General features: G+C 46.8%; 1 protein-coding gene across 3 annotated transcripts in view; it reads left to right on the top strand.

Annotated features, from left to right (window-relative positions):
* Window positions 1-531: 531 nt before the first annotated feature.
* The window catches only part of shroom2a (shroom family member 2a), a 222,176-nt gene continuing 196,251 nt past the window's right edge, over window positions 532-26,456 (top strand). For all 3 annotated transcript variants that reach the window (XM_072584506.1, XM_072584501.1, XM_072584500.1), the window contains exon 1: window positions 532-899. In XM_072584506.1, the coding sequence (XP_072440607.1) occupies window positions 705-899 (195 nt within the window). In that variant the 5' untranslated portion in view covers window positions 532-704. The remainder of the gene's footprint in view (window positions 900-26,456) is intronic.

Below are 26,456 nucleotides of genomic sequence, written 5' to 3'. Positions count from 1 at the left end.
CTCGGTCAATTATATTACCTCAGAGGGGAAAGATTTAAAAGGAACCTAAGGGGCAACCTTTTCACGCAGAGGCTGGTGTATGTGTGGAATGAGGTGCTGGAGGAAGTAGAGGCTGGTACAATTACAACATTCAAAAGGGCATCTGGATGGGTATATGGATAGGAAGGGTTTGGAGGGATATGGGCCAAATGAGACTAGATTAATTTAGGATATCTGGTTGGCATGGACAAGTTGGACCGAAGGGTTTATTTCCGGGTTGTGCATCCCTATGACTCTAAACAAAGGGGGAATATTCTTTACTTTTTTATAAACTGAAGCTGGTTATAGGTTCAGTAATAACCTTCCAAAGGGGGAATTGGGAAGGAAAGGAATTGTTAGATGGGAGGGCCAGCCCAGAGACAGAAGGGGCTGAATGGTCTGTGCTCCTCAGGGGAATGCTGTTGCTGTGTGTGGCAGTGCCCAGCAGGGTGAGTCAATCGCTGTGTTTGCAGGTAGTGGGGAGATCTCGTGGTTTCTCAGTCTGTGTGTGTTTGCAGGTGGAAGGTGCGCCGCTGCCTGCCTGAGAGTCTCAGCGCCGGACAACGGAGGGGAAGCCTCAGCTAAACGCCAGGTCGCTGCTCAACCTCACTTGAAGAGCTCACCACCCCCCCCCGCTCAGCTCCGTACCCCTCGGCCACGGAAGGTGGCGGCTGGAGCTGCAGCCCATGGCCGGGGGAGGTGTCCGCACAAAGGGAGCGGCTGCAGCCTCCGCTGCCCCCGAGGAGCAGGCAATGGGCGAGCAGCAGCGGAGGGCGGCCGAGGGCTCCCGCTGTGTCGAAGTGGCCCTGAGCGGGGGAGCGCCCTGGGGATTCACCCTGCGAGGGGGTCGGGAGCACAAGGAGCCTCTCCTCATCACCAAGGTAAGGAAAGCAGGCTGGGAGCTGGCCTGCTCTCGCTCTCTCTCTCTCTCTCTCTGGGTGTGCTTTTTTTCTGCTGAACACATCCAAACCTACTCTGCAGGCAAGCCTAGCCCGGGCTGAATTGGTCAACCTGGTCCACAGCTCCCTCAGCACCCAGGGAGTGCTGCACTGTCAGAAATGTCACCCTCTCAGCTGAGGAGATTGAGCTGTGAGGTGCTCGGGGGGTGGGGGGAAAGTTTCTGCAGAGTACCTGGTGAATATTTATTCCATCCCAAGTCAACATCACAAAACAGAGCAGCTGGACCGTATCACGTCGCTGTATGTGGATCCCTGCTCTGTGCAAGTTTATTGCTTTGTGTTGGTCCCTACGTTGCGCTTCACTGGCCTGTGGGCCACTCTGGTCCCTCTTGAGGTTGTGGAAGGCGATAAGTGAATGCAGGACATTGCTCCTGTTCGAATTGAGTCCTTGTGGTGTCTCATAGCTCTGAAAACAGCCAATGGTTTCTCTACACTGAGCAAAACAGCAGAGATCAATCTTTCTGGCAGTGTTGGTTGGAAAGGTTTCTGAAGTTGTTTTCAGGAGGTGGTGTCCACAGGGAAGGCTAGCCTTCCAGTGTCCTTGAGATGATGGTACCTCTGTGAACCAGCGGAGGCAGGTACAATTACAACATTTAAGAGTGCATCAGATGGGTACATGAATAGAGTCATAGCATGGAAACAGACCCTTTAGCCTATCTCGTCCATGTCGACCAAATATCCTAAATTAATCTCGTCCCATTTGACAGCATTTGGCCCATATCCCTCCAAACCCTTCCTATTCATATACCCATCCAAATGCCTTTTGAAATGTTGTAATGCTACCAGCCTCCATCACTTCCCCTGGTAGCTTGTTCCATACACACACCACCCTCTGCATGAAAAATGTTGCCCCTTGGATCCCTTTTAAATAGAGTCATAGAGACGTACAGCATGGAAACTGACTCTTCGGTCCAACCCGTCCATGCCGACCAGATATCTCAACCCGACCAGATATCCCAACCCAATCTAGTCCCACCTGCCAGCACCCGGCCCATATCCCTCCAAACCCTTCCTATTCATATACCCATCCAAATGCCTCTTAAATGATGCAATTGGACCAGCCTTCACCACATCCTCTGGAAGCTCATTCCATACACGTGAAAAAGTTGCCCCTTAGGTCTCTTTTATATCTTTCCCCTCTCACCCTAAACCTATGCCCTCTAGTTCTGGACTCCCCGACCCTAGGGAAAAGACCTTGTTTATTTATCCTATCCATGTCCCTCATGATTTTATAGACCTCTGTGAGGTTGCCTGGTGCCTTGGCAGAGTGGTCTAAACTGCTAGATTAAGATTTCTGCTTCAGTGGAGGCGTGGGTTCAACTCTCCCCACTGCCTAATGCTCCTGTTATTGTGCTGCATGTTACATTTTTGTGTTAAGCACTGCTATATTTAAAAGTGGGTGGTGTGGTGGCTCAGTGGTTAGCTCTGCTGCCTCACAGTACCAGTGACCCAGATTTGATTCCAGCCTTGGGTGACTGTGTGAAGTTTGCACGTTCACCCCCGTGTCTGCGTGGGTTTACTCCGGGTGCTCTGGTTTCCTCCCACAGTCCAAAGATGTGCAGGTCAGGTGAATTGGCCATTTTAAATTGTCCGTAGTGTTAGGTGCGTTAGTCAGAGGGAAATGGGTCTGGGTGGGTTACTCTTCGGAGGGTCGGTGTGGACTGATTGGGCCAAAGAGCCTGTTTCCACACTGTAGGGAATCTAATCTAAACCCCTCAGCCTCCAATGCTCCAGGTAAAACAGCCCTTGCCTATTAAACTGCTCCCTATAGCTCAAATCCTCTAACCCTGGCAACATCCTTGTAAATCTTTCCTGAGCCCTTTCAAGTTTCACAACATCCTTACGATAGAAAGGAGACCAGAATTGCACACAATATTCCAAAAGTATTCCAAGATCTTTCCCCTCTCACCTTAAACCTATGCCCTCTAGTTCTGCACTGTCCCACCCCAGGGGAAAGATCTTGTCTATTTATCCTATCCATGCTCCTCATGATTTTATAAACTTCTGTAAGATCACCCCTAAGTCTTCAATGCTTGAGGGAAAACAGCCCCAACATATTCAGCCTCTCTATAGTATACACCCTCTAACCCTGTCAACATCCTTATAAAACTTTTCTGAACCCTTTCACGTTTCACAACATCCTTCCAATAGGAAGGAGACCAGAATTGCATGCAATATTCCAACAGTGGCCTGAACAGTCCTGTACAGCCGCAGCATGACCTCCCAACCCCTATACACTCAATGCACTGACCAATAAAGGCAAGCATACTGAACGACGCTTTCACTGTCCGATCTACCTGCGACTCCACTTTCAAGGGACTATGAACTCCAAGGTCTCTTTGTTCAGTAACATTCCCCAGGACCTAGTCACATTAAGTGTATATGTCCTGCCCTGATTTGCCTTTCCAAAATGCAGTACCTCACCTTTTATCTAAAAATAGGAAGGGTTTGGAATATTATGGGCCAAATGCTGGCAAATGGAACTAGACTAATTTAGGATAACTGGTTGGGCACAGACAAGTTGGACGTCTCCATGGCTCAGAGTCCCTTCAGTGCTGAACAAGGTCATTGAGTCAGCATTAATCCTCCGAAGAGCATCCCATCCAGACCCAGCCCCTTGTCGTATCCCTGTATTTCCCTTGGCCAACCCACCTATTCTGCACATCTTTGGGAGGAAACCGGAGCACCCGGAGGAAACCCACGCAGACATGGGGAAAATGTGCAAACTCCACACAGACAGTTGCCCAAGGGTGGAATCGAACCCGGGTGTCTGGCGCTGTGAGGCAGCAGTGCTAACCACTGAGCCACCATGCAGCTCTGCAACTTCTGTTGTGTGTGTTTGGTAAAGACTTCCAGGATTTTAACCCAGCAATGAAAAGAAGTAATGATGGATCCGCAAGTCTGGAATGCTGCTGTTCTTTGTATCTGGAGCCAATACGAACTGAACTTCAGTTTGCTATCTATCTAAGAGATGACCCTTCACACAACATCCCCTTGTCTGGCCCCTCTCCAGTGTGTTTAATAATTACTTTGGATGATTGAAGAATTATTTTTAATCAACCTACTATGACACAGATCCAGAGCAGGTGGGACTTCACCCCAGACCTTTTGACCCAGAGATAGAGAGAATGCTACAACTGGGCAGTCAGAGCCCAGTTCTTATTGCACCTGATATTCCCAGGCAGTCTTCCATCCAAGTACTAACTAGACCTAAAACAGAAATTGCTGGAGAAGCTCAGCAGATCTGACAGCATCGGTGGGGAGAGGAGCACAGTTAATGTTTTGAGTCCAGCAACCCTTCTTCAAACCAGTTGAAAGAATTGAAGAAGGGGTCATACTTGACTCAAAACGTTAACTCTGAGTTTGCTTAGATTTCAAAATCAGTCACAATTTGTAAAGTGTGATTTGTATTCCCAACCCTCTGGGTCAGAGGTAAATGTGCACCTAACTGAACCAGACTGGCGCTTTAAATGATTTGATATTAGCCTAGGCATAACTCACAATATTACCACAGGCACTCAACACCTTGCAATGACATTTAGTCGTGTGCTATTTTATTTAATTGCTTAAAAAATATTGGAAGAAGCATGTATTGAACATTTAATGTTTATCCACTAATATTGTCACAAGTAATATTTATATGTTGTGTGAATTGCGTTTGCCATTCTGGTAAATGCTGTTCTGGTAGTTCTTGTCATCAGTGACACAACCTTTACACATTGTATACAATGAAACAGCACTTAATGATTACCTGTTTCATTACTGTCTGTGAAAAGGCCATCTGGTATGAGTGACTTTGTACTAACGATACATTTTCCTTAACAATTAGTAAGAATGAAGAGTTCAGTCTGCAATAATGTTTATGCTCAAAGATGAGTCGACAGTTGAAAATATAATCAATATGCTCTTTGCAAGTTGTTTAATATTTTGAAACTGAATTCACAAACTAGTCGAGAAAGTCCTCAATTCATCAGCAGGACTGTTCCACGTGTTGTTCTGCTGGAATTGGGCATTTGCAACTGATGAAAATAATTTAATAACTGTACCCCATTCTAGTCTCAAGTCGCCAGAAGGATTGTTGTAACTAGCTGTGTTTCGGAATTGGAAAATGCAGGTTCTGTATTGATCATGAAGAGGCGTTATGTTTTGAAGGTAGTGTATGGGGAATGTTTTAATGGTGTCATGTTGACTTGTGGAGTGTTATTCAAAGCTTTCAGAGCAGCAGTCAGTGGCTGATGTTCACATTTGAACTCTCATCACTGAATCCTTCGACCCTTCCTAACTTTGTGACATTACAGTCGTACTATCTTTCAACCAAGTATTTAATAGGCTGAATGTGTTTTGAGGTGTGTGGTGGATGTGAAAAGTGCAATATAAGTTTATTTTTCCAATTTGAAATGTCTCTTTTCTGTGACCCAAGTACCTGAAATGGCGATAATCTCAATGCCTCTTTGGCTGCAATATTGAGGAGCCTCTCATTTTCTCTGGGAGGGATATTAGAAACTTCGGATTGGTTACTGGTTTCAGTGGCTGGAGTCACATGGATGAGCTTGCATTTAGGTAGCACCATTTCATATCCTAGTGATGCTTCAGATCTATTCATTGTGGAATGCTTTTGTAGTGAAGCCACAATTGCGATGTGAGAAACATAGCAACTAAATTTGCACAGCAGTGTCCCTGAGACATCTGTGAGATGCCAACTAGATGATGTTGGCATATTGGATAAATATTGGCTCGATCTCCCCTGCTGATTCTTGAAATAGTTTTGTGGGATCCTTTATGAACATCTGCCAGTGAGCAGATGTGGCCCTATTTCCTAGTCTCCCCCTGAACTGTACAGTTCTGCTTGGTACATGCAGGAAGCTTAGGAGGGACAGTTACTTCCAAAGTGAATTAGGAGCAAGAAAACAGAGTTATCCAGGGGATGGAATTAGCCAGGTGTCGGAGTGTTGGCTCCTATAGGATATATTTGGCTATTTTGTTTAACTGGGTTTCATTGACGTTTGTGGCTGGGTCGGGTTGTGAACCAATTTTGGACTGAAGTGAGAAGTCCCAGTCCATTTTGCCTCAAATCTTCGCAGATCTGCAAAAGTGCATTCACTCAACTGGTTTTAATGTTGAGTAATTTTGGAATACCTGCGTCTTCTTTCCAGCACAGCCACAAGTGGCTTGATGATCTTTCACCTGAGGCATAAGTTGGAGAGGTTGGAAAAACGGTGAAGGTATATATTTGAAACAGACTTCTCCAGCTCCTGATGCAGCCTGGCCTGCTTGCTGTGTTCTTCCAGCCTCCTGCTTATCTACCTTAGAACCCAGCATCTGCAGTTTGTTTTGTCTAATGTCATGCCGAATGGCCTCTCCTATTTCTACTATGCCAAGCAATGTTTGTTACAATGAGTGGAAACTAATGTTAAATGTTATGACTTTGAAAAAAAAGTTCTTCAACAGGAAAACTTACGTGGGATTTAGATAAATTTAACTGTTAAAAAGCTAGCGTTCAGGTTTGTTTCTTTTCTTGGGGGACTCGTTAATCCTGTGCACAGATGCTGGGGGTGAAGTGTGATGGAGCAGTGGGTTCAAGGTGAAAATGATGCATGTGTCGGGAATTCCTGGAAAAATGAAAGGAAAGAGGCATCTGCTTTAGTTTCCTTTCTTGCGAGACTTGGGGAGGGAAAAATGATCTTCTGCCAGAAGCCACAGATTGAACACGATAGGCCCATCAGCAATGGTCCTACAGATTTGATGGGGGATTCTCTATAATTTGTAATATTATTATCGTTTCAAGACATCCAGTGCACTGCGCTTTAATTGATTCTTAAGCACACGGTTTCAGACCAAATACCAAGGTTTGTGTGTGGAATGGAAGAAACTGAGGCTTTAGAGGGAATGAAATGTATCTATCAAGATATACCCTAATCATTGCTAACATGCCCGCTTTTGCCACCTCCACTGGCAAAGCCTTCGGGGCACCCACTTCCCCTTGTGTGTAACATTCTCCCCAAAACTTGCCCCCCTCACCTTGAACTTGTTCTCTCCTGTAGTTGACCCTGGAGGGAAAAACTCTTTGACAATCCACCTTTATCTTATGCCTCTCCTAATTTTGTAGACCTCTAACAGGTCGCCCCTCAGCCTCTGCCTTTCCAGTGAAAGCAGTCTTGAGTTTATCCAACCTCTCCTCACAACTAAAGCCCTCCACACCGGGCAACATCCTAGTAAACATTGTCTGTACCCGCTCCAAAACATCCATGTCCTTCTGTCTGTGTGGCGTCCAGAACTGCATGCAGTATTCCAAATGTGGCCTAACTAAAGTTTTGTGCCGCTACAATGTAACCTGCCAATTTTTATGTTTGATGCCCTGACCAATGAAGTAAAAAATCACACACCACCAGGTTATAGTCCAACAGGTTGGACCTGTTAGACTATAACTTGGAGTTGTGTGATTTTTTTTAACTTTGTCCATCCCAGTACAACACTGGCACCTCCACATCATGCTGACCAATGAAAGCAAGTGTGCTGTATGCCTTCTTGACATGTGGAATGGGAAATAAGTGTTAATCCAGTCAGCAACATTGGTCTCTTCTGAGTGAACAGAGAAAAGAAGGAACCAAGCCATTTGGCCCCATCTGGTCCATGGTAGTGTTTCTGCTGCTCCTAAAATCTCCTCCCACCCCACTTGATCAAACCCTTTCAGGAGATCCTTTTATTCCTTTCTCCCTCAAGTGGTGTCTTAGTCAGTGAGTAGTGTAAGTCTCTATTCCAAGTTGCCTTATTGAGCATTGTTCTTTAATGTTATGGCTATAAGTGGACAGATACACTGGTTTAGCATTAGAAGCTTTGGTACTGTTGAAGGTGGAGATGAAATAGTAGGAGAAAGTGAGGACTGTACATGCTGGAGATCAGAGCTGAAAAATGTGTTGCTGGAAAAGTGCAGCAGGTCAGGTAGCATCCAAGGAGCAGGAGAATCGACGTTTCGGGTATAAGCCCTTCGTTAGGAATGAGGAAGGTGCGCCAAGCAGGCTAACTCCCCCTCCCACTCCGCCAAGGACATGCAGGTCCTTGGCCTCCTCCATCGCCAGACCATAGCAACACGACGCCTGGAGGAAGAGCGACTCATCTTCCGCCTAGGAACCCTCCAACCACAAGGGATGAATGCAGATTTCTCCAGCTTCCTCATTTACCCTCCCCACACCTTATCTCAGTCCCAACCCTCGGACTCAGCACCGCCTTCTTGACCTGCAATCTTCTTCCCGACCTCTTTCCCCCCCCCCCCCCCCACCCCCTCTCCGGCCTATCACCCTCACCTTAACCTCCTTCCACCTATCGCATTCCCAATGCCCTTCCCCCAAGTCCCTCCTCCCTACCTTTTATCTCAGCCCGCTTGGCACACCCTCCTCATTCCTGAAGAAGGGCTTATGCCCGAAACGTCGATTCTCCTACTCCTTGGATGCTGCCTGACCTGCTGCACTTTTCCAGCAACATATTTTTCAGAGGTGAAATAATCTAATGTTACCTGATCAGTGCCCCTCTTCTCTCTGCTTCCTTCCCCAATTCTCTTACTTTAGACCATAAGACATAGGAGTGGAAGTAAGGCCATTCGGCCCATCGAGTCCACTCCGCCATTTAATCATGGCTGATGGGCATTTCAACTCCACTTACCCGCATTCTCCCCGTAGCCCTTAATTCCTTGTGACATCAAGAATTTATCAATCTCTGCCTTGAAGACATTTAGTGTCCCGGCCTCCACTGTCCTCCGCGGCAATAAATTCCACAGGTAAAAACAATAACTGCAGGTGCTGGAAACCAAATACTGGATTAGTGGTGCTGGAAGAGCACAGCAGTTCAGGCAGCATCCAACGAGCAGCGAAATCGACGTTTCGGGCAAAAGCCCTTCATCAGGATGAAGGGCTTTTGCCCGAAACGTCAATTTCGCTGCTCGTTGGATGCTGCCTGAACTGCTGTGCTCTTCCAGCACCACTAATCCAGCAATGAATTCCACGGGCCCACCACTCTCTGGCTGAAGAAATATCTCCGCATTTCTGTTCTGAATTTACCCCCTCTAATTCTAAGGCTTTGTCCATGGGTCCTAGTCTCCTCGCCTAACGGAAACAACTTCTTCGCGTCCACCCTTTCCAAGCCATGTATTATCTTGTAAGTTTCTATTAGATCTCCCCTTAACCTTCTAAACTCCAATGAATAGAATCCCAGGATTCTCAGCCGTTCCTCGTATGTTAGACCTGCCATTCCAGGTTTATTTCACTTAGAAACCGGAATTGCACAGCGTTCAGTGTTCCAGCTGGTGTTGTACAATTTTTTGGGTTTTTTTTCTGACTAGCAAAGCTGAACAGAACCTAACTTGGGTTTTTACATTGCTGATAAAGGGAAAACCTGATGCACTTAAAGCTGTCTCCCTTTTTAGCAATGCAACTGCATCTTGAAGGGATGGATTCTTATATGTTGCTCTATTCAGACTAACCTGCTGCTGACTTATCCCTCAGGATTCTTTTTCTCTCTCTCTTCCCATCCACATTCCCTAGTAGGAGGAGATGAGTGATGTTTGGAAGTGAATGTGTGTTTCAAGGCATCATTCACCGTGCACACACACTCACGCGCGCAGATGTACACGCGCACACACCCACACTGTCTCATGCACGCACGCGCACACACACACGCGCACAGTCCACTCAGACGCATTCGCACTCCGCTCTCACGCACATACACTCTCTCGTGTGCGCACATTTATATTCCACAACCGTCCGATGAAGGAGCAGCGCTCTGAAAGCTAGTGCTTCCAAATAAACCCGTTGGACTAGAACCTGGTGTTGCGTGATTTTTAACTTTGCACATCCCAGTCCAACACCAGCGTCTCCAAATCTCTCTCTCATGCACTCCTCCAGAACCACATATTCACACAGACCCTCTCTCATATGCTCACACACTTACCCCCAAACTCTCACTCAGACCCACGAACACACACTCTCACAGATACTCACACCCCCACATGCACACACTCACTCGGTCTCCCCTGCACACACACACACGTATAAGTCTGTGGGGTGAATTTGTACTTGTAGAATTGCATTTTCTTTTGCTCAAAAACTGCAAGATTCTCTAACTCCCACTTTAGAAATAAAATCAGTCTGACCTAACAGGGATACAGACAGACTTTAGCTTCACACCTTCAATGCATTATCTGAGCTGAGATGACACCTATTGTTAAAGCTATCTTGAGAATGTAATTTTTTAAAAAACATTTCTTTGATTTACATATGAAGGAACCAAAACTAACATGGTCATTCTAAAAGATGAAAGGCTTAAGCTACATTTGTTATCATATTACATTCCATGACTGCAATCATGGAATCGTGCAATTCTGTTGCTATAAATTCTGTGTCTTATGGTCCTGCTCCACAACCACCTGATGAAGGAGCAGCACTTTGAAAGCTAGTGCTTCCAAATAAACCTGTTGGACTATAACCTGGTGTTGTGTGATTTTTAACTTTGTCCATCCTAGTCCCGCACCTCCAAATCAGCACTATTTTCAAGAAGCCCTCTAACTTGTAAAATCTTCCTGCCCACCCCTTCATTAAATGGTCAGTACCCACCAATTATGTGTAACAGCCTGAATATACGACTGTATGTAACCTGCTGTAAATGGATCACCATGTGCTTTATGTGCCATTAAATGAATGTGCAGTGGGTAGTGTCTCTATCACAGGGCCAGAAGGTCCTGTTTTAAGTACCACCTGCCCTGAGGAGTTCACAATGTTTTTGAGCTGGTTAATTTTAAACAAAAAGGACACCATGTTCTTGTGCCTTCAGTATAATTATTTATTTTGTGGGAATATTTAGATTCTTTCAGAATAAAAGACTGATAAATCTGTGTTCTTGAGTAAACATCACCATGTTGGTAGCAACAGCACCTCACTCATGCTCTAGAAAACTACTCCCATGCACTCGACACAGGAATTATGTACACTGTGTGTTTACTTAACATGTACAGTGACAACACTCAGTAACTTTACTGGTCATAGGCCATTTGCACCCTCAGCCTTTCATTTCAGCATGTTACCCGAAAGTGCAGGTCAAGGTTAAAATACCCATTTGCGTGAATGACCATTGAGCAAACACCAACTAATGGTATTTGTTTTTATTCTGTGTCTGTTTATTAATCAGAAGTACAGTTTTCCATAACCCAGTTAACCACTTCTGGCTTGTGACTGATAAATTGATTGACACTACTCTCCATCCAAATTATAGATTTCCCTCAGTCTTTGTACTCTGCCCAATCCCTTCAGAAACGGATCCCCCTAACTGGGAACCTCCAACTGTGGAGTAGATTTGTTGGTGGTGATGGTGATTGTGGTGGGGGGGGGGGGGGGGGCAGGAACAGGCTGTTGGAAAAGCAATCTTCTAGCTGATCTTTCAGGAGTATCTGCTCAGTAAGATCTTTTGAGTTATTAATTCAAGTGCATAAATAGCCAACTTTATGATGGGCTATTATGATGTTGTCAATACCATTTGCTTGTGGACTTAGCTGTCTCCTCTCTGCACCACCTGGTCTGTGAGAAGCTGCATTAACCCTTTGACAACTGAGACCATTGAATCTTATTCAGCACAAAACAGAAATGTGTAGATTTTGCAACTACCAGTTGTCCCAATCCCTTTGCAGCTAAAGAGATGCGTTTTCAAGTAGTCATTTGTAGGAAACCAGCAGTGTGCGTGCAATGGGGTAATATTTTAGTGATATTAGTGATTTAAGTATTGGCTAGGACATCGAATTCCCTTACTCTGAGTAATCCCATGGGATATTTTACATCCATCTGCGAAAGAAGACAATGCATCAATCTGATGTCCCGTCCCAAAGGTGGCACCTCTGATAGCACAGTACTAAATCATCAACAATGCCTGAAGTCTATAATAGTGCTCTTTGTTCATTATCTTTAATATGACGAACAACAGGATTCCCTCAGCACTGCTCTGGGGAGGGGAGGGGGGAGGGGGGAGGGGGGGGGGGGTTAACCTGGACTTAGTATTTGTTGAATCATAGAATCCCTACAGTGTGGAAGCAGGCCCTTTGGCCCATCAATTACTGATGAAGGGCTCCTGCCTGAAATGTCGATTCTCCTGCTCCTCAGATGCTGCATGACCTGTGTTTTTCCAGCACCACACACTCTTGACCCTTTGGCCCAACAAGTCCACACTGACCCTTTGAAGAGTATTCCACCCAAACCCGTTCCTTATTAGTCTACATTTTGCCCCTGACTAAAGCACCTAACCTACACATCCCTGAATGCTATGGTCAATTTAGCACAGCTAATTCACCTAACTTGCACATCTTTGGACTGTGGGAGGAAACCGGAGCACCCAGAGGAAGCCCACACAGACACGGGGAGAATGTGCGAACCCCACACAGAGAGTCGCCCGAGGCTGGAATTGAACCTGAGTCCCTGGCGCTGTGAGGCAGTGGTGCTAACCACTGAGCCACCGTCAAACCTCTGGAGCGAGACTTGAATCTACAACCTTGTATATGTTCCCACCTATGCCATGCTGATTCTGAGTGATTCTCCTTTACTCAAGGTGAGGTTTTGCCCTTGTGTCCAGTCCATCGCCAAGGCTAACTTCTCCAAACAGTTGTCCAACTACTCTCTCACTGCTCAACATCTTCAGTGAGTTGGACATCTTTCTTTTGACTGTTCTCCGTGGCAGTCTGTCTGCATGATTCTAATATTCCAGTGAACTGGGAAGTGTGCACCACGTGTAAAGCCTTACTTTACTGTGCATTTATCACCAAGTTCCCTGCGCTCTGTTGAATCGATTTCAAAATCTCTCTCCATGTTTACAATGCCACATTTGCTGGGTATCCACATTTATCCCGAACTGCATACCATGTTCTTCTGAATTACTGACCTGTTGGTTTCATGATCGTTCTTTCCTTGTCACCCCCCAATCCCGAAATCCTGAAGTCCTTTGGAATTCTTGGCCGAGGCTGCCTTTGCATTGCTGCCTTCATCACTGTCTGGCGATTATCTTTGTTTACCCCCTGAAGCCCTTTGGGTAGACAGGCCCTTGTTACAACTATCCCTTGGTCAAGACTGTTCTGGAGCTTTTGGAGCCCCTGATCCTGAGGCCTGAGATTGAGTCACTCATCCAGAACACCCTCAACTGTAGTTAAGGTGGAAGGTGGGAGGAAATACCACACTTTGCTTTCCTTTAAAAGGAAGCACAGCCCCCAGTTGTAATTCAGTTCAGCTTGTTTAATTTTACAGAAATTAGTTTTTGAAAGCAGCATTGCCTTTGGAAGGTCAAAATAAAGCCACGATGTTGTCCTCTCTAAGCTCTGAGTGCAGTCTGGTTGACTTTTTATTAGTATGTACATAATTGCCTTGAAAGAGGGCTAAAAATAAATGTGTGTGTGTGTGTTCATAGCCCATGTTACTGATTGTTGAGGTGATCGTGTGAGACTCTGTTACAGTCTGCTGGTGAAAATGCTGAAATAAAGTACGCTGTAGTTAATCTTTGCCCTTGTGGTGTGTTGGATTGTTGAAGTGGCCCCACGTTAATTTCCAGTCAACATTCTTTCCCTCCCTCACTCTTTCTCTCCACTTTCCATTTCACTTTTGCCTTTTATTGAATTTTGATGTTAATTCTTCAACCTTGCAGGGAAGTAATCCCAGGACGCGCACGTGTGTGTGTGTGTGTGTGTGTGTGTGTGTGTGTGTGTGTCGGCAGTAACAAAGACTGGTGCTGCTGTGCATTACATTGCAACTGAAGTTAAAAAAGTCACTCCAGTATCAATAAGGGCTGCTGCATTCCCTGAAGTTAAGTATTGACTTTGTCCTAATGTGTCAACCCCTTCTGTCCACGGCAACGTTTCTCTGTCAATGGCCTCCACACCTCATCCCCTTAGGCAATTGGAATTACTAATGAGAACCTTTCCTTTTCACTGGGGGGAAGTTTCATGTTCATTTCCCCAGCCCCCTGAGATCATGTCCCACCTAGTACCAGTCTAGGTTCAGCTCTCTCTGCCTTTGGTGCTGTTGACTGATTCATAGTGAGTCCACTTTTGTTTGTCATTTATATAAATGATTTAGATGAGAATATAGAGGGCCTGGTTAGTAGGTTTGTGGGTGACACTAAAGTTGGTGCTAGTGGACAGTAAAGAAGGTTATTTCAGATTGCAAAGAGATCTTGATCGATTGGGTCAATGGGCTGAGGAGTTGCAGATGGAGTTTAATTTGGATAAATATGAGGTCTTGCATTTTTGTAAAACAAACAAGGGCAGAACTTATATAATTAATGCTCGGGCCCTGGGTAGTGTTGTCAAACAGAGAGATCGAGGGATTCAGGTACATAATTCTTTGAAATTTGTGTCACATATATGCAGAGTGGTCAAGAAGGCGTTTAGCACGCTTGCTTTCATTGCTCAGACCTTTCGGTCTAGGAAGTAGACATCATCTTGAGGTTGTACAGGATGTTGATGAGACCTCTTCGAGAGTACTATGTGCACTTCTGATCGCCCTGTATTAGGAAGGACATTATTAAATTGGAGGTGGTTCAGAAAACATTTACCAGGATGTTTCCAGGGATGGAGGGTTTGATTTATAAACATTGGCTGGATAGGTTGGGACTTTGGTCACTGGAGCGTAGGATGTTGAGGGGTGACCAAACAGAGGTTCATAAAATCATGAGGGGCATGGATAGAGTGAATAGCAAGGCTCCTCTTCCCAGGGTTGGGGGAGTTCAAAACTAGGGTGCATACTTCTAAGGTCAGGGGAGAAAGATTTACAAAGGACATGAAGGGTAACGTTTCCTTTTACAGAGAGTGGTTCATGTGTGGAATGTACTGCCAGAGGAAATGGTGGATTGGGTACAGTTACAACACTTCAAATGCATTGAGGTAACTACATGAATAGGAAAGGTTTGAAGGGATCTAGGCCAAACCACAGGCAGATGGGGCTAGTTTGGTTTCCGAATGTGACCAGCGTCGACCATTGGACTGAAGAACCTATTTCCATGCTGTATGACTGATTGGAGGTGTTTACATGTGCTTTCCTGTCTGAACCTTGGTGCTTCTGCATATTGCCTTGTGCTGTTATGGCTTCACCTGGGGAAGGAGCAGCACTCCAAAAGCTTGTGATTTCAAATAAACCTGCTGGACTCTAACCTGGCCTCATATGTAAAATGTGGCCTTTCCTTGTTTTGTGAGGTAATACTCAAACATGCAGAAAAAGAGCAGATTCCCATCTGAAAGGTGGTCAATCGGGAAAGGGCGATGTGAAGGGAGTCCTGGATGTGCATCAGTCTCTGAAAGTAAGCATGGAGACGCATTAGGCTCCAAAAAAAGACCGTGGCCTACACAACAAAAGGATCCGAGTGCAAAGGTAGGGATATCGATATGTGACACACACCTGGAGTCTTGTGTGCAGTTTTGATGTCCTTATCTGAAGCATTGTAAAATGCTGATGATTTAGACAGGATAAACACAGGAAAGAAGTTCCCAATGACCTGCGAATCCAGAACCAGGGGTCACAGTCTAAGGATACAGGGTAGATGATTTAGCATCATAGAATACCTACAGTGTGGAAACAGGCCATTTGGCCCAACACATCCACGCCAAACCTCTGAAGAGTAACCCACCCAGACCCATTCCCCTACCCTATTGCTCTAGATTTATCCCTCACTAATGCACCTAACCTTATACATCCCTGAACACTACAGGGTAATTTAGCATGGCCAATCCACCTAACCTGCACATCTTTGGGTTGTGGGAGGAAACCGGAGCACCCGGAGGAAACTCACACAGACACGGGGAGAATGTGCAAACTCCACACAGTCAGTCGCCAGAGGCTGGAATCGAACCTGGGACCCTGATGCTGTGAGGCAGCAGTGCTATCCACTGAGGCACCGTGCCGCCCATTTAGGTATGAGCTGAGTTGAAATGTCTTCACCCAGAGAGTGGTGTCCCTGTGGTATTCTTTGCCACGGGTTGAGATCAAACCATTGAATGTTTTCAAGAAGGAGTTAGAAAGAGTTCTTGGGGCTAAAGGAATCCAGAGGAATGGGGAGAAAGTAGGATCAGGCTCTCTCTGGCCACTCCCAGCTTAAATCCCAGAGGAGGTGGGACTGCCAGCTTTTTTCTGACCCAATGAATACTGTGACCCAGTCAGACCCTGCTCTGGCTCAGGATTTCCTCGGGCTGAATGGGACAATACCATGTCAGATGATGTCCTGGGGCAAATTGGACTTGGATGGACTGCTGAGGGATGACTAATGGCTGCTCTGCTGTCCTTTCAGCTTTCCTGTTGCCTGTTTGACACACGTTGGGATGCCTGCTGGTCTAGATTTGCCTCTTTCTGCCCTGAATGTATTCATCTGCTTTAAAAATCTCTCACAACATAAACGAAAAGGAAACCTTCTCATAGGTGCTGTGCAGTTGGATTCCCCTACTCCTTCAGCATGGTGGCTCAGTGGTTAGCACTGCTGCCTCACAGCACCAAGGCCCCAGGTTCAATTCCACACATTCTCCCCGTGTCTGCGTGGGTTTCCTCCGGGTGCTCCGGTTTCCTCCCACAGTCCAAAGACGTGCGGGTCAGGTGAATTGGCCAAGCTAAATTGTCCATAATGTTAGGTGCATTAGTCAGAGGGGAGTGGGTTACTCTTCGGAGGGTCGGTGTGGACTGGTTGGGCTGAAGGGCCTGTAATCTAAAAGGAATTTAATCTAAAAGAATTCCTGGACATTGTTGCATTTATCTTTGTTCACTGCCTTGATGTCATCCAGGGCTGCACTAACTATTCCCACCATTTGATTTTGTTTTTCTGTCAGTGGAACGAAAGATTTGAAAATTCCCAGGGGGTCTGGGTAGCCCATTTTCCAGCGTTGTTTACATATTCTGTATCCACTCTTGAGAGAACACCCCATTTTTCTCAATCCTTTCACCCTCTATGTCCTCAGTGCATTCTCTATAGATCTGAAGGGCGATTGCTAATCATAGACTATCTTTTTTTTAATCTCTCAGGTTCTACAAACTGGCTTTGGCCTCTAAAATCCATACCGTTTCCACACACACTTGCCCTCAAACAGGTTTGTACACTCAGGGCTAGCAACATCCCCGTTTGCAGAGGCGGGTTTCCTGGATTCTTGTCTCTGCATCCCTGTGCATTGACTTCTTTTTGAATTGATCAGGTGTTCCGACTTGGGCCATGACACTCCTAAGCCAGTGCAACAAGGCCCTTTGTTCACAAAGCCATGGCATTATAAAGCACCTGAATTGACACACTCTCCAAATACACAATGCATGTAAAAAGATACCTGAAGTGAGCACATTGTCAGTATTACAGTGGGCAGCTAACAGGATCCGGTCCTTTTGTGATTTCATGGATTTCTGGGAAAAGCAGAGGGTGACGTTCCAGTCGCTGCTTACACAGCTGGCAAATTGTTGGGATTTGATGGTGAGCCAGCAACATGTGGCTCGAGGGACTGTCAAGTTCAAACTCTTTATCTTTCCATCTCCTGAAGTGTCAGAAACTGGTACTCTGTTAATTACTTCATCAGAGATTCCCTACAGTGTAGAAACAGGCCCTACAGTGTAGAAACAGGCCTAAAAAGTCCACACCGAACCTCCGAAGAGTAATCAGCCCAGATCCATTTCCCCTATCCTACATTTAACCCTGGCTAATGCACCTAGTTGACACTTCCCTGAACTCTATGGGCAATTCACCTGACCTGCACATCTTTGGATTGTTGGAGGAAACCAAAGCATCCCGAGGAAACCCACACAGACACGGGGAGAATGTGCAAACTCCACACATACAGTCACCTGAGAGTGGCATCGAACCCCGGTCCCTGGCGCTTGAGGCAGCAATGCGAACCACTGAGCCACTGTGCCAAGCTTCATAACAATCCTGAGCATGTCCTGACAATTTAACCAAGAGAAGAAGCCGGGCAGTCATCATGGGTAAGTAAAGAATTGTTTTCACTTCAGTGTCAGCCTGGGTTCAGTGTTAACACGGACATGAGCACTGGGGTTTGTATAGCTGATCAGGGAATACAGCACACAGGCTAAACTGAAATCCAGTGCAGTTTCAAGTGAATGTTTGAAAACAAAACGGAAGGGTGTACAACTGTGCTGAAAAAGAGACCCAGAGAATGTATGGCCATACTGAAGCAGTAGCTGATAGGGCATATAGACATAATGAAACTGAAACCGGCCGGGTGTATGGCGGTGTTGAAACTGAAACCGGCCGGGTGCATGGCCACGCTGAAGCTGAAACTGAAACCGGCCGTGCGCATGGCCGTGCTGAAACTGAAACCTGCTGGGTGTGTGGCTGTGCTGAAACTGAAACCGGCCGGGTGCATGGCCGTGCTGAAACTGAAACCGGCCATGCGCATGGCCATGCTGAAACTGAAACTGGCCGGGTGTATGGCTGTGCTGAAACTGAAACCAGCCGTGCTGAAACTGAAACCGTCCGGGTGAATGGCCGTGCTGAAACCGAAACCGGCCGGGTGCATGGCTGTGCTGAAACCAAAACCAGCTGGGTGTATGGCTGTGCTGAAACTGAAACTGGCCGGGTGTATGACTATGCTGAAACTGAAACCCGCCGTGCACATGGCCATGCTGAAACTGAAACCAGCCAGGTGTATGGCTGTGCTGAGACTGAAACCGGCCGGGTATATGGCTGTGCTGAAACCGAAACCGGCCGGGTGCATGGCTGTGCCAAAACTGAAACCGGCCGGGTGTTTGGCTGTGCTGAAACCAAAACCGGCCGGGTGAATAACTGTGCTGAAACTGAAACCGGCTAGGTGTACGGCTATGCTGAAACTGAAACCGGCTGGGTGTATAGCCGTGCTGAAACTGAAACCGGCTGGGTGTATGGCTGTGCTGAAACGGAAACTGGCCGGGTGTATGACTATGCTGAAACTGAAACCCGCCGTGCACATGGCCATGCTGAAACTGAAACCAGCCAGGTGTATGGCTGTGCTGAGACTGAAACCGGCCGGGTATATGGCTGTGCTGAAACCGAAACCGGCCGGGTGCATGGCTGTGCCGAAACTGAAACCGGCTAGGTGTATGGCTACGCTGAAACTGAAACCGGCTGGGTGTATAGCCGTGCTGAAACTGAAATTGGCCGTGCTGAAACGGAAACCGGCCGGGTGTAATGCTGTGCTGAAACTGAAACCGGCTGGGTATATGGCTGTGCTGAAACCGAAACCGGCTGGGTGTATGGCCGTGCTGAAACTGAAACCAGCCGGGTGTATGGCTCTGCTGAAACCAAAACCGGCTAGGTGTGCGCCTGTGCTGAAACTGAAACCGGCTGGGTGTATGGCCGTGCTGAAACTGAAATTGGCCATGCTGAAATGGAAACCGGCCGGGTGTTATGCTGTGCTGAAACAGAAACCGGCCGGGTGTATGGCTGTGTTGAAACTGAAATCTGCTGGGTGAATGTCCATGCTGAAACTGCTACCGGCCGGGTGTATGGCTGTGCTGAAACCGAAACCTGCCGGGTGTATGGCTGTGCTGAAACCGAAACCTGCCGGGTGTATGGCTGTGCTGAAAGCGAAACCGGCCAGGTGCATGGCTGCGCTGAAACTGTAACCGGCTGGGTGTATAGCCGTGCTGAAACTGAAACCGGCCGGGTGCATGGCTGTGCTTAAACTGAAACCGGCCGGGTTTATGGCCTTGCTGAAACAGAAACCGGCCGGGTTTATGGTCGTGCTAAAACTGAAACCGGCTGGGTGCATGGCTGTGCTGAAACCAAAATCGCCCGGGTATATGGCTATGCTGAAACTGAAACCTGCCGGGTGTATGGCCATGCTGAAACCAAAACTGGCCGGGTGCATGGCTGTGCTGAAACCAAAACCGACCGGGTGCATGACTGTGCTGAAACTGAAACCGGCCAGGTGAATGGCCGTGCTGAAACCGAAATTTGCCGGGTGTATGGCTATGCTGAAACCAAAATCGCCCGGGTGCATGGCTGTGCTAAAACCGAAACCGGCCAGGTGTATGGCTGTGCTGAAACCGAAACCTGCCGGGTGTATGGCCGTGCTGAAACCGAAACCGGCCAAGTGTATGGCCGTGCTGAAACCGAAACCGGCAGGGTGAATGGCTGTGCTGGAACTGAAATCTGCCGGGTGAATGGTCGAAACAGAAACTGGGCTTGTGGAAACCTTGCTCCCTTAGTAGTTGTGGGTAAGAATCTGCTGATGAGGTTTGAGGTGGTCTCTGTTTTTCTGTGTTGTGCAAGTCTGGCTCATTCCTTCCTCTTGTACTGTAAGCGTGCCCCAATCCAGTCTCAACTCCTTATGGAGATGGGATATGGATCACATCTGCAGTGACATGAATGGGCTAACCTTGTGATAAAGGGAAAGGAACCTGTCAAACATCCTGTTTAGGGCCATTTTCAGACACAGCTGCATGAAGGCCCTCGAATTTGCAACCAGCATTGGGGTTGTGCTCATGCCACTGTTAGTAAGGAGGGGTCTGACTGTGTTACCATGGAGTGCTCCAATCAGCTGGACCTTGCTGCAGCTTCTGTCCCTGATGCAGATGTTTATGCAGAAGAACCAGTTGGACCACGAGTTCACCAGATGGTAACGTCCTCTAGACCTGGGGAATGTAAAGGTAAAGCTATCACAGTCTTACCAGAGCAAAAGGCTGCTCTGTCATTCGAGAGAGGTGACTGATGGTGGTTTAACCTCTGGGTCACCATGCCTCAGATGAAGGTTGAGAAGGAGAGTCCTTCATGGTAACCTCAGCCATTGTGGGAATTGATCCCATGCTGTTGGCATCACCTCTGCATCACAAACCAGCTGTCCAGCCAACTGAGCTAATCCTCTAGTTCTAGAATCCCCAACCAGTGGAAATAGTTAATGATTATTCAGCCTGTTGTTTCCTGTTAATGACTTGAACACCTCAATCAGATTCCTGCTTAACCTTCTAAGTTCCAGAGATAATTGGCCCAATTTGTATCATGCGAAATCAACGTTTCGGGCAAAAGCCCTTCATCCTGATGAAGGGCTTTTGCCCGAAACGTTGATTTCGCTGCTCGTTGGATGCTGCCTGAACTGCTGTGCTCTTCCAGCACCACTAATCCAGTATTTGGTTTTCAGCATCTGCAGTCATTGTTTTTACCAATTTGTATCATCCCTCCTGTAACATAACACCTGAAGTCCAAGTATCATTCTTGTCCAACCACACAATACTCCCTCCAAGGTCAATCAATCCTTCCTGACAGTACTCCGAGTGGGCTGTAATCAGGATTTGGTATACTGCAGCATAACCTCTGCATCCTTGTACACCAGTCCTCCAGATATTCAGGCTGTTAGCTTTCTTGATTATTTTTTGCACCAGTTTGTGACATTTTAAAGATCCAAGCAGCTGAACACTCGAGCCTGTATGGATGTCCACTGTATATAACATGAGGAAAGTACCCCGATCCAACCTTTTTTAGTCAAAAATGGATAACCTCACAGTTGCTCACATTGAACACCATCTGCCATGGTTTTGCTCACTCACTTAGCGTATCAATATCCCTTTGTGATTATATGGCATCATCTGCTCTGACTACCTAACTTTGTATTATCAGAAAGTTTGGATGCAACTGGTTGTGATATAATGCGATAGTTCCGTTCTTATGCGAACTTGTGTAATAAGAAAATCGCACAATAGCCGCACCATTTAAACTAATGGGGTTGGAATCACATTAAAGCCAAAACAGATCAGGAAAGTTCACATTCTCCAAATAACAGTCTCAATTCCTCAATCGCGTTAAAGCTAATTCTCATTGAAGAAACATGTGTAATAGCAGAACCAGCATTACCCTCTATGCCATTATCCAAGTTGTTGATAAATAATGTGAATAATTGAGGCTCTAACACAGCTCCTTGTGGGACATCACTGGTCACATGTTGCCAGTTTGAGTACCGACCCATTATCCCTACTTTCGGATACCAATTTCCCAGCAATGTTAGTAATTTGCCCTCAATTCTATGGGCTTCCACCTTTTGTCACGTGGGACTTGTGTCAGATACCTTCCAGAGGTCCATATAAACAACATCGATCGACCTTCCCCTGTCCATTGCCTTTGTCACCTTTTCTTCAACTCATTTAGCTTTGTCAGGCATTGAACCCATGCTGGCTCGCCCTGACTTAGTGTAAATTTTCAAGGTGTTCCGTTAACCCATCCTTGAGCGGGGGCAATTTCCCCACGCGGACGTTAGGCTGACTGCTCTGTCACTCCCTAATCTTCCCCTTTTGCCCTTCTTAATAAGTGGAATGATATATCCTGGCCTTGCTGTATACCCGATCAGTGGCCTCCTCTTCACAGGGTCCCCCTCCAGGATAGATATGGTGGAGGAGAAGATCCCAGCTCCTTTGAAAGGCAAGTCTCGGAAAAAAAGACTGCATGGTGGTTTTTCTTGAGGTTCATCCCGAGCAGCTTTGTAATGAGGCGGACTCTGTGTTCTATCACCTGCTCCCAGAGTTGCACACTCTGATGCACATGAAAGTGCGAAGTGCTGTTGATCACTGAGTGTTGCGCTTGGACAGATTCTGAGTTCCAGGAGGAAATGCACTGGAGTGTACGACAGGAACTGCAACGGCTCCGAGGCTCTCCACCATAGTACACCAGAGAGGCTGGATGCAACAGGGAATGTTTGGCATGTAAAGTAACCTTACATTGTTCATGTAACTTGTAGTGTTCAAAATGGCACGCACACATGTCTCAGGTCAGTCACATGTAGCTGCAAGAAGGAAAGCATCTCTCACCAAATCCAGGCGAGGTCAGAGTAAGGTTGGACATACAGTCAGTTCTGCTGTAACACGCGTTTCTGCACCGCGATCTGGCTATAACGCGATGGAAGAATTTAGACCGTTATTTGTAGAATGCTAACTTTCCTAACCTGTGTTGGTTATAATGCGATTCCGGCCCCATTAGCTCAAATGGTGATGCTATCAGGCGATTTTCTTAAAACGCAGGGCCGCACGGCAACGGAACTATCGCGTTACTTCAGAACCAACTGTCCCAGCGTGTTAAAACTCTGCAGTGAGAATGAGCATTGGGAAGGGAACATGGGGGGAATTAGAGGAGTGATGGGAAATCGTCTGTGTTCGGGGATGGGGGAGACAGAGTTTATTTTGTGGCACGAGATTAAAATGCCTTTGGGAAGGAAGAAGGAGAGCTCTCAAAAGAGTGCTGTCCTGTATTCCTGACTGCAGCAGACATGGCTGGCTGAGGATTGATTTGCTTATGGCCTACTTGGCATTGTTCAGGAATTTCCCTTGGTGATGATTAGGGCAGTTCGTTAAAAGAGGTGATTGGAACATTCCAAGCCGCAGTGACTAATCCTGCAAATTGGCTTTCTACGGGACTACATTACAAATGGTGATTGTCTCCCTCATGAGCTCTGGGCCCTGCACCTGGTTTTAAACCCCACTCCAGCCTTAATAAGAAGGAACATCTCCACTCTCGAACTCGGTCTGGTTTGGTCCTCTTAACTCACATTGGGTGCAGGTCTGCTGTGTTCACAAAGAGAAGAAACCACTCATAATTCAGTATTAATTGAGCAGAAATCAACAGGCCAACTCAAAGGCTGTGAGGATGGATTGTGGGGGAACAAGCCAGTGTGTCTTCACTGTGGATTAGATTCCCTACAGTGTGGAAACAGGCCCTTCGGCCCAACCAGTTCATACCGACCCTCTGAAGAGTCACCCAGCCAGACCCATTTCCCTCTGACTAATGCACCTAACACTATGGGCAAGTTAGTATGGCCAGTTCACCTAACCTGCACATCTTTGGATTGAGAGGGGACACTGGAGCAGCCGGAGGAAACCCACACAGACACAGAGAGAATGTGCAAAATCCACACAGACAGTCGCCCGAGGCTGGAATTGAACCCGGGTCCCTGGCGCTGTGAGGCAGCAGTGCTAACTACTGAGCCACTGTGCTGCAGAGAAGGGCAGGATTGTGTTGCTGCCTTCACACAAGTAGAGGAGAGAGGAGCAAATGACCGCAGATGCTGGAATCTGCACTGAAAACAACAAACACTCAAGATCACAGCGGGTCAGACCGCATCCATGGCTCTGATGAAGGGTCACCTGCACTTAGCTTGCTGTCTCTCCATGGATGCTGTCTGACCCGCTGTGGTCTCCAGTGTATGTTGTTTTCAGAGGAGAGGGGACTTCTGATTGTTCAAAAGGGCACGTTTACAATTTCAGGTTGCAGCCGAAACAAATGTTGATGAGCCACATTCGGACTGGCATCACAGAGACAGAGCTTCTGATCCTGAATGAAGAAGGTCAAATTGCCGCTTGAAGTGCAAAAGTGATTGCTTGTTGGAAAAGTTCACTCTGAATGCGGGAGGAATTTAGTTTTGCATGTACTACTGTAGATCTTTGCTCTCATCTCCCCACCCCCACCCCAACACTGAAGCTGTGCTTTATTTAAGGACATGCCTTGACTTTGCCTTGACCTCCGAGCATTCCCAGGATGTGCTGCTCCAGTGACTGCATGCCTTTTGCAGTCCAGAGCTGCCTTACATTCCACAGTATTATCAGGTTTTAAAAAGAACCGAGCTCGTAAAGAGAGGGGCGAGGGTTTCCGAGTGTGACACATCTTCACTCCTGTTGGAAGGAATACTGAATAAGACTCCGGCATTAGCTCGGCAGCTTGTTCAGTTCAAGCAAGCGATTGGAAAAGGCCATTGTTCGGTCTCACTGCATGCTTTTTAAGAGAGAAAACAACAGTGTAAAACCAACATTCCATCTCCTCTTAACTTGTGATGTAATGGGGCTTCCATTCTCTGCAAAAATACTTTTTTCTGTAGTGTATGCTTGAAACCCTCCCAATCTGTTTGACTCTGGTTCAGAAAATGTGTTGGTGTCCCTGCTGCGTGTGGTTGATTGTACTGATCATTGTGATGGAAATAGACTTCAGGGCAGTCCATGTAGACCTCTCCATCCACGTGCATGACAATCCTCCTGGCTCTGCAGGAGCACATCGCCATTGTACCCTGACAGGCACACCAACTGGCTCCTGAGTGAATTCATTTCAGTTTGATGCAAAGGGATGAAAGGGTTGCTCTCTGCCTGGCTGTAGACTAAGCCAAAGAGAATGGGGGTCATCTGCTCACTCTGAAGGTACAGTCATGGTACACACTGGAAAGGGAATTTCACAACTAGGTCGCAGCCCTTCTCTCATTCACGTGCATGACAGTCATTGCTGCACACAGGAGAGCACTCCCTCGCCGCCCCCCCCCCCCCCAAAGTCTGCTCTCAAGATGAGTAAGTCACCGTGTCCCATTGCCCCACCTTCTCTCCTTCCCTCCCCGCCCACTTCCTCAATCAACAACCCTGCGCATTGTTCCTTTTCAGATTGTAATCCGATTCCCTCCTGAATGCCTGAATTGAATCTCCCTCCACCACGCTCTGAGGCATTGCATTCCTGAGTTTAACACTTGCGCGTGAGAAAGTTCCTCCTCAAGTCTTCATTCCTTTATCGTTTTACCAATTACCTTAAATCTATTCCAAAGAAGAGCTGCCTTGGATTTTAAAAAAGTATTTCGCTGTGTTTCTGCTTCCACAGGTATGAAGAGACCCGCTGAGTTTCTTGAGCAGTTACTTTTAATTGCCTTAAATCTGTGTTCTCTCTCATTCTTGATCCTTTTGCCAGTGGAAATGCCTTTTCCCCCCATTTACTCCATAACTCAATCAGATCAGCAATGTTTGCCCTGTACTGGGCAGAATAGCTCAAACGATTGATGAAAATCGTTTTGGGCGGCACGGTGGCACAGTGGTTAGCACTGCTGTCTCACAGCGCCAGAGACCCGGGTTCATTTCCCGCCTCAGGCGACTGACTGTGTGGAGTTTGCACGTTCTCCCCGTGTCTGCGTGGGTTTCTTCCGGGTGCTCCGGTTTCCTCCCACAGTCCAAAGATGTGCAGGTCAGGTGAATTGGCCATGCTAAATTGCCCGTAGTGTTAGGTAAGGGGTAGATATAGGGGTATGGGTGGGTTGTGCTTCGGCAGGGCGGTGTGGACTTGTTGGGCCGAAGGGCCTGTTTCCACACTGTAAGTAATCTTAAAAAAAAATCCAGAGACACTCTTCTCATCTTTGATGTCCCTTTAATTTGCAATACTAAACATACACAAGAGGAGCTCACACATGTTGAAGAACTAAATTTTCAAAGTTGCCCTTTCAGGGCATCTGACAGTTCTTCGCAACCGATGAAGCGCTCTTTGAGAGATAGTCACAGTGTTAGGAAATGCAGCAGCCAATTTAAGACTAGCAATCTCCCACTAACAGCACGGTAAAAATGTTTGGATCAAGTCATCCTGCTACAGAAAGTCAGAAGTCACACCGACATCAGGTTAGAGTCCAACAGGCTTTTGGGGGTGAAGTCACGATAATTTAGGGATGTTTCCGTCAGCTGGTGTTTCAGGCCCTGGATATCTGATATTTAGATCACAAAAAAGAATTGAACTGTG

This window comes from Chiloscyllium punctatum, chromosome 15, assembly GCF_047496795.1.
Source record: "Chiloscyllium punctatum isolate Juve2018m chromosome 15, sChiPun1.3, whole genome shotgun sequence".
Taxonomy (NCBI): Eukaryota; Metazoa; Chordata; class Chondrichthyes; order Orectolobiformes; family Hemiscylliidae; genus Chiloscyllium; species Chiloscyllium punctatum.
The sequence above is the reverse complement of the archived record's forward strand: the minus strand, read 5'-3'. Positions and strand labels throughout refer to the sequence as shown.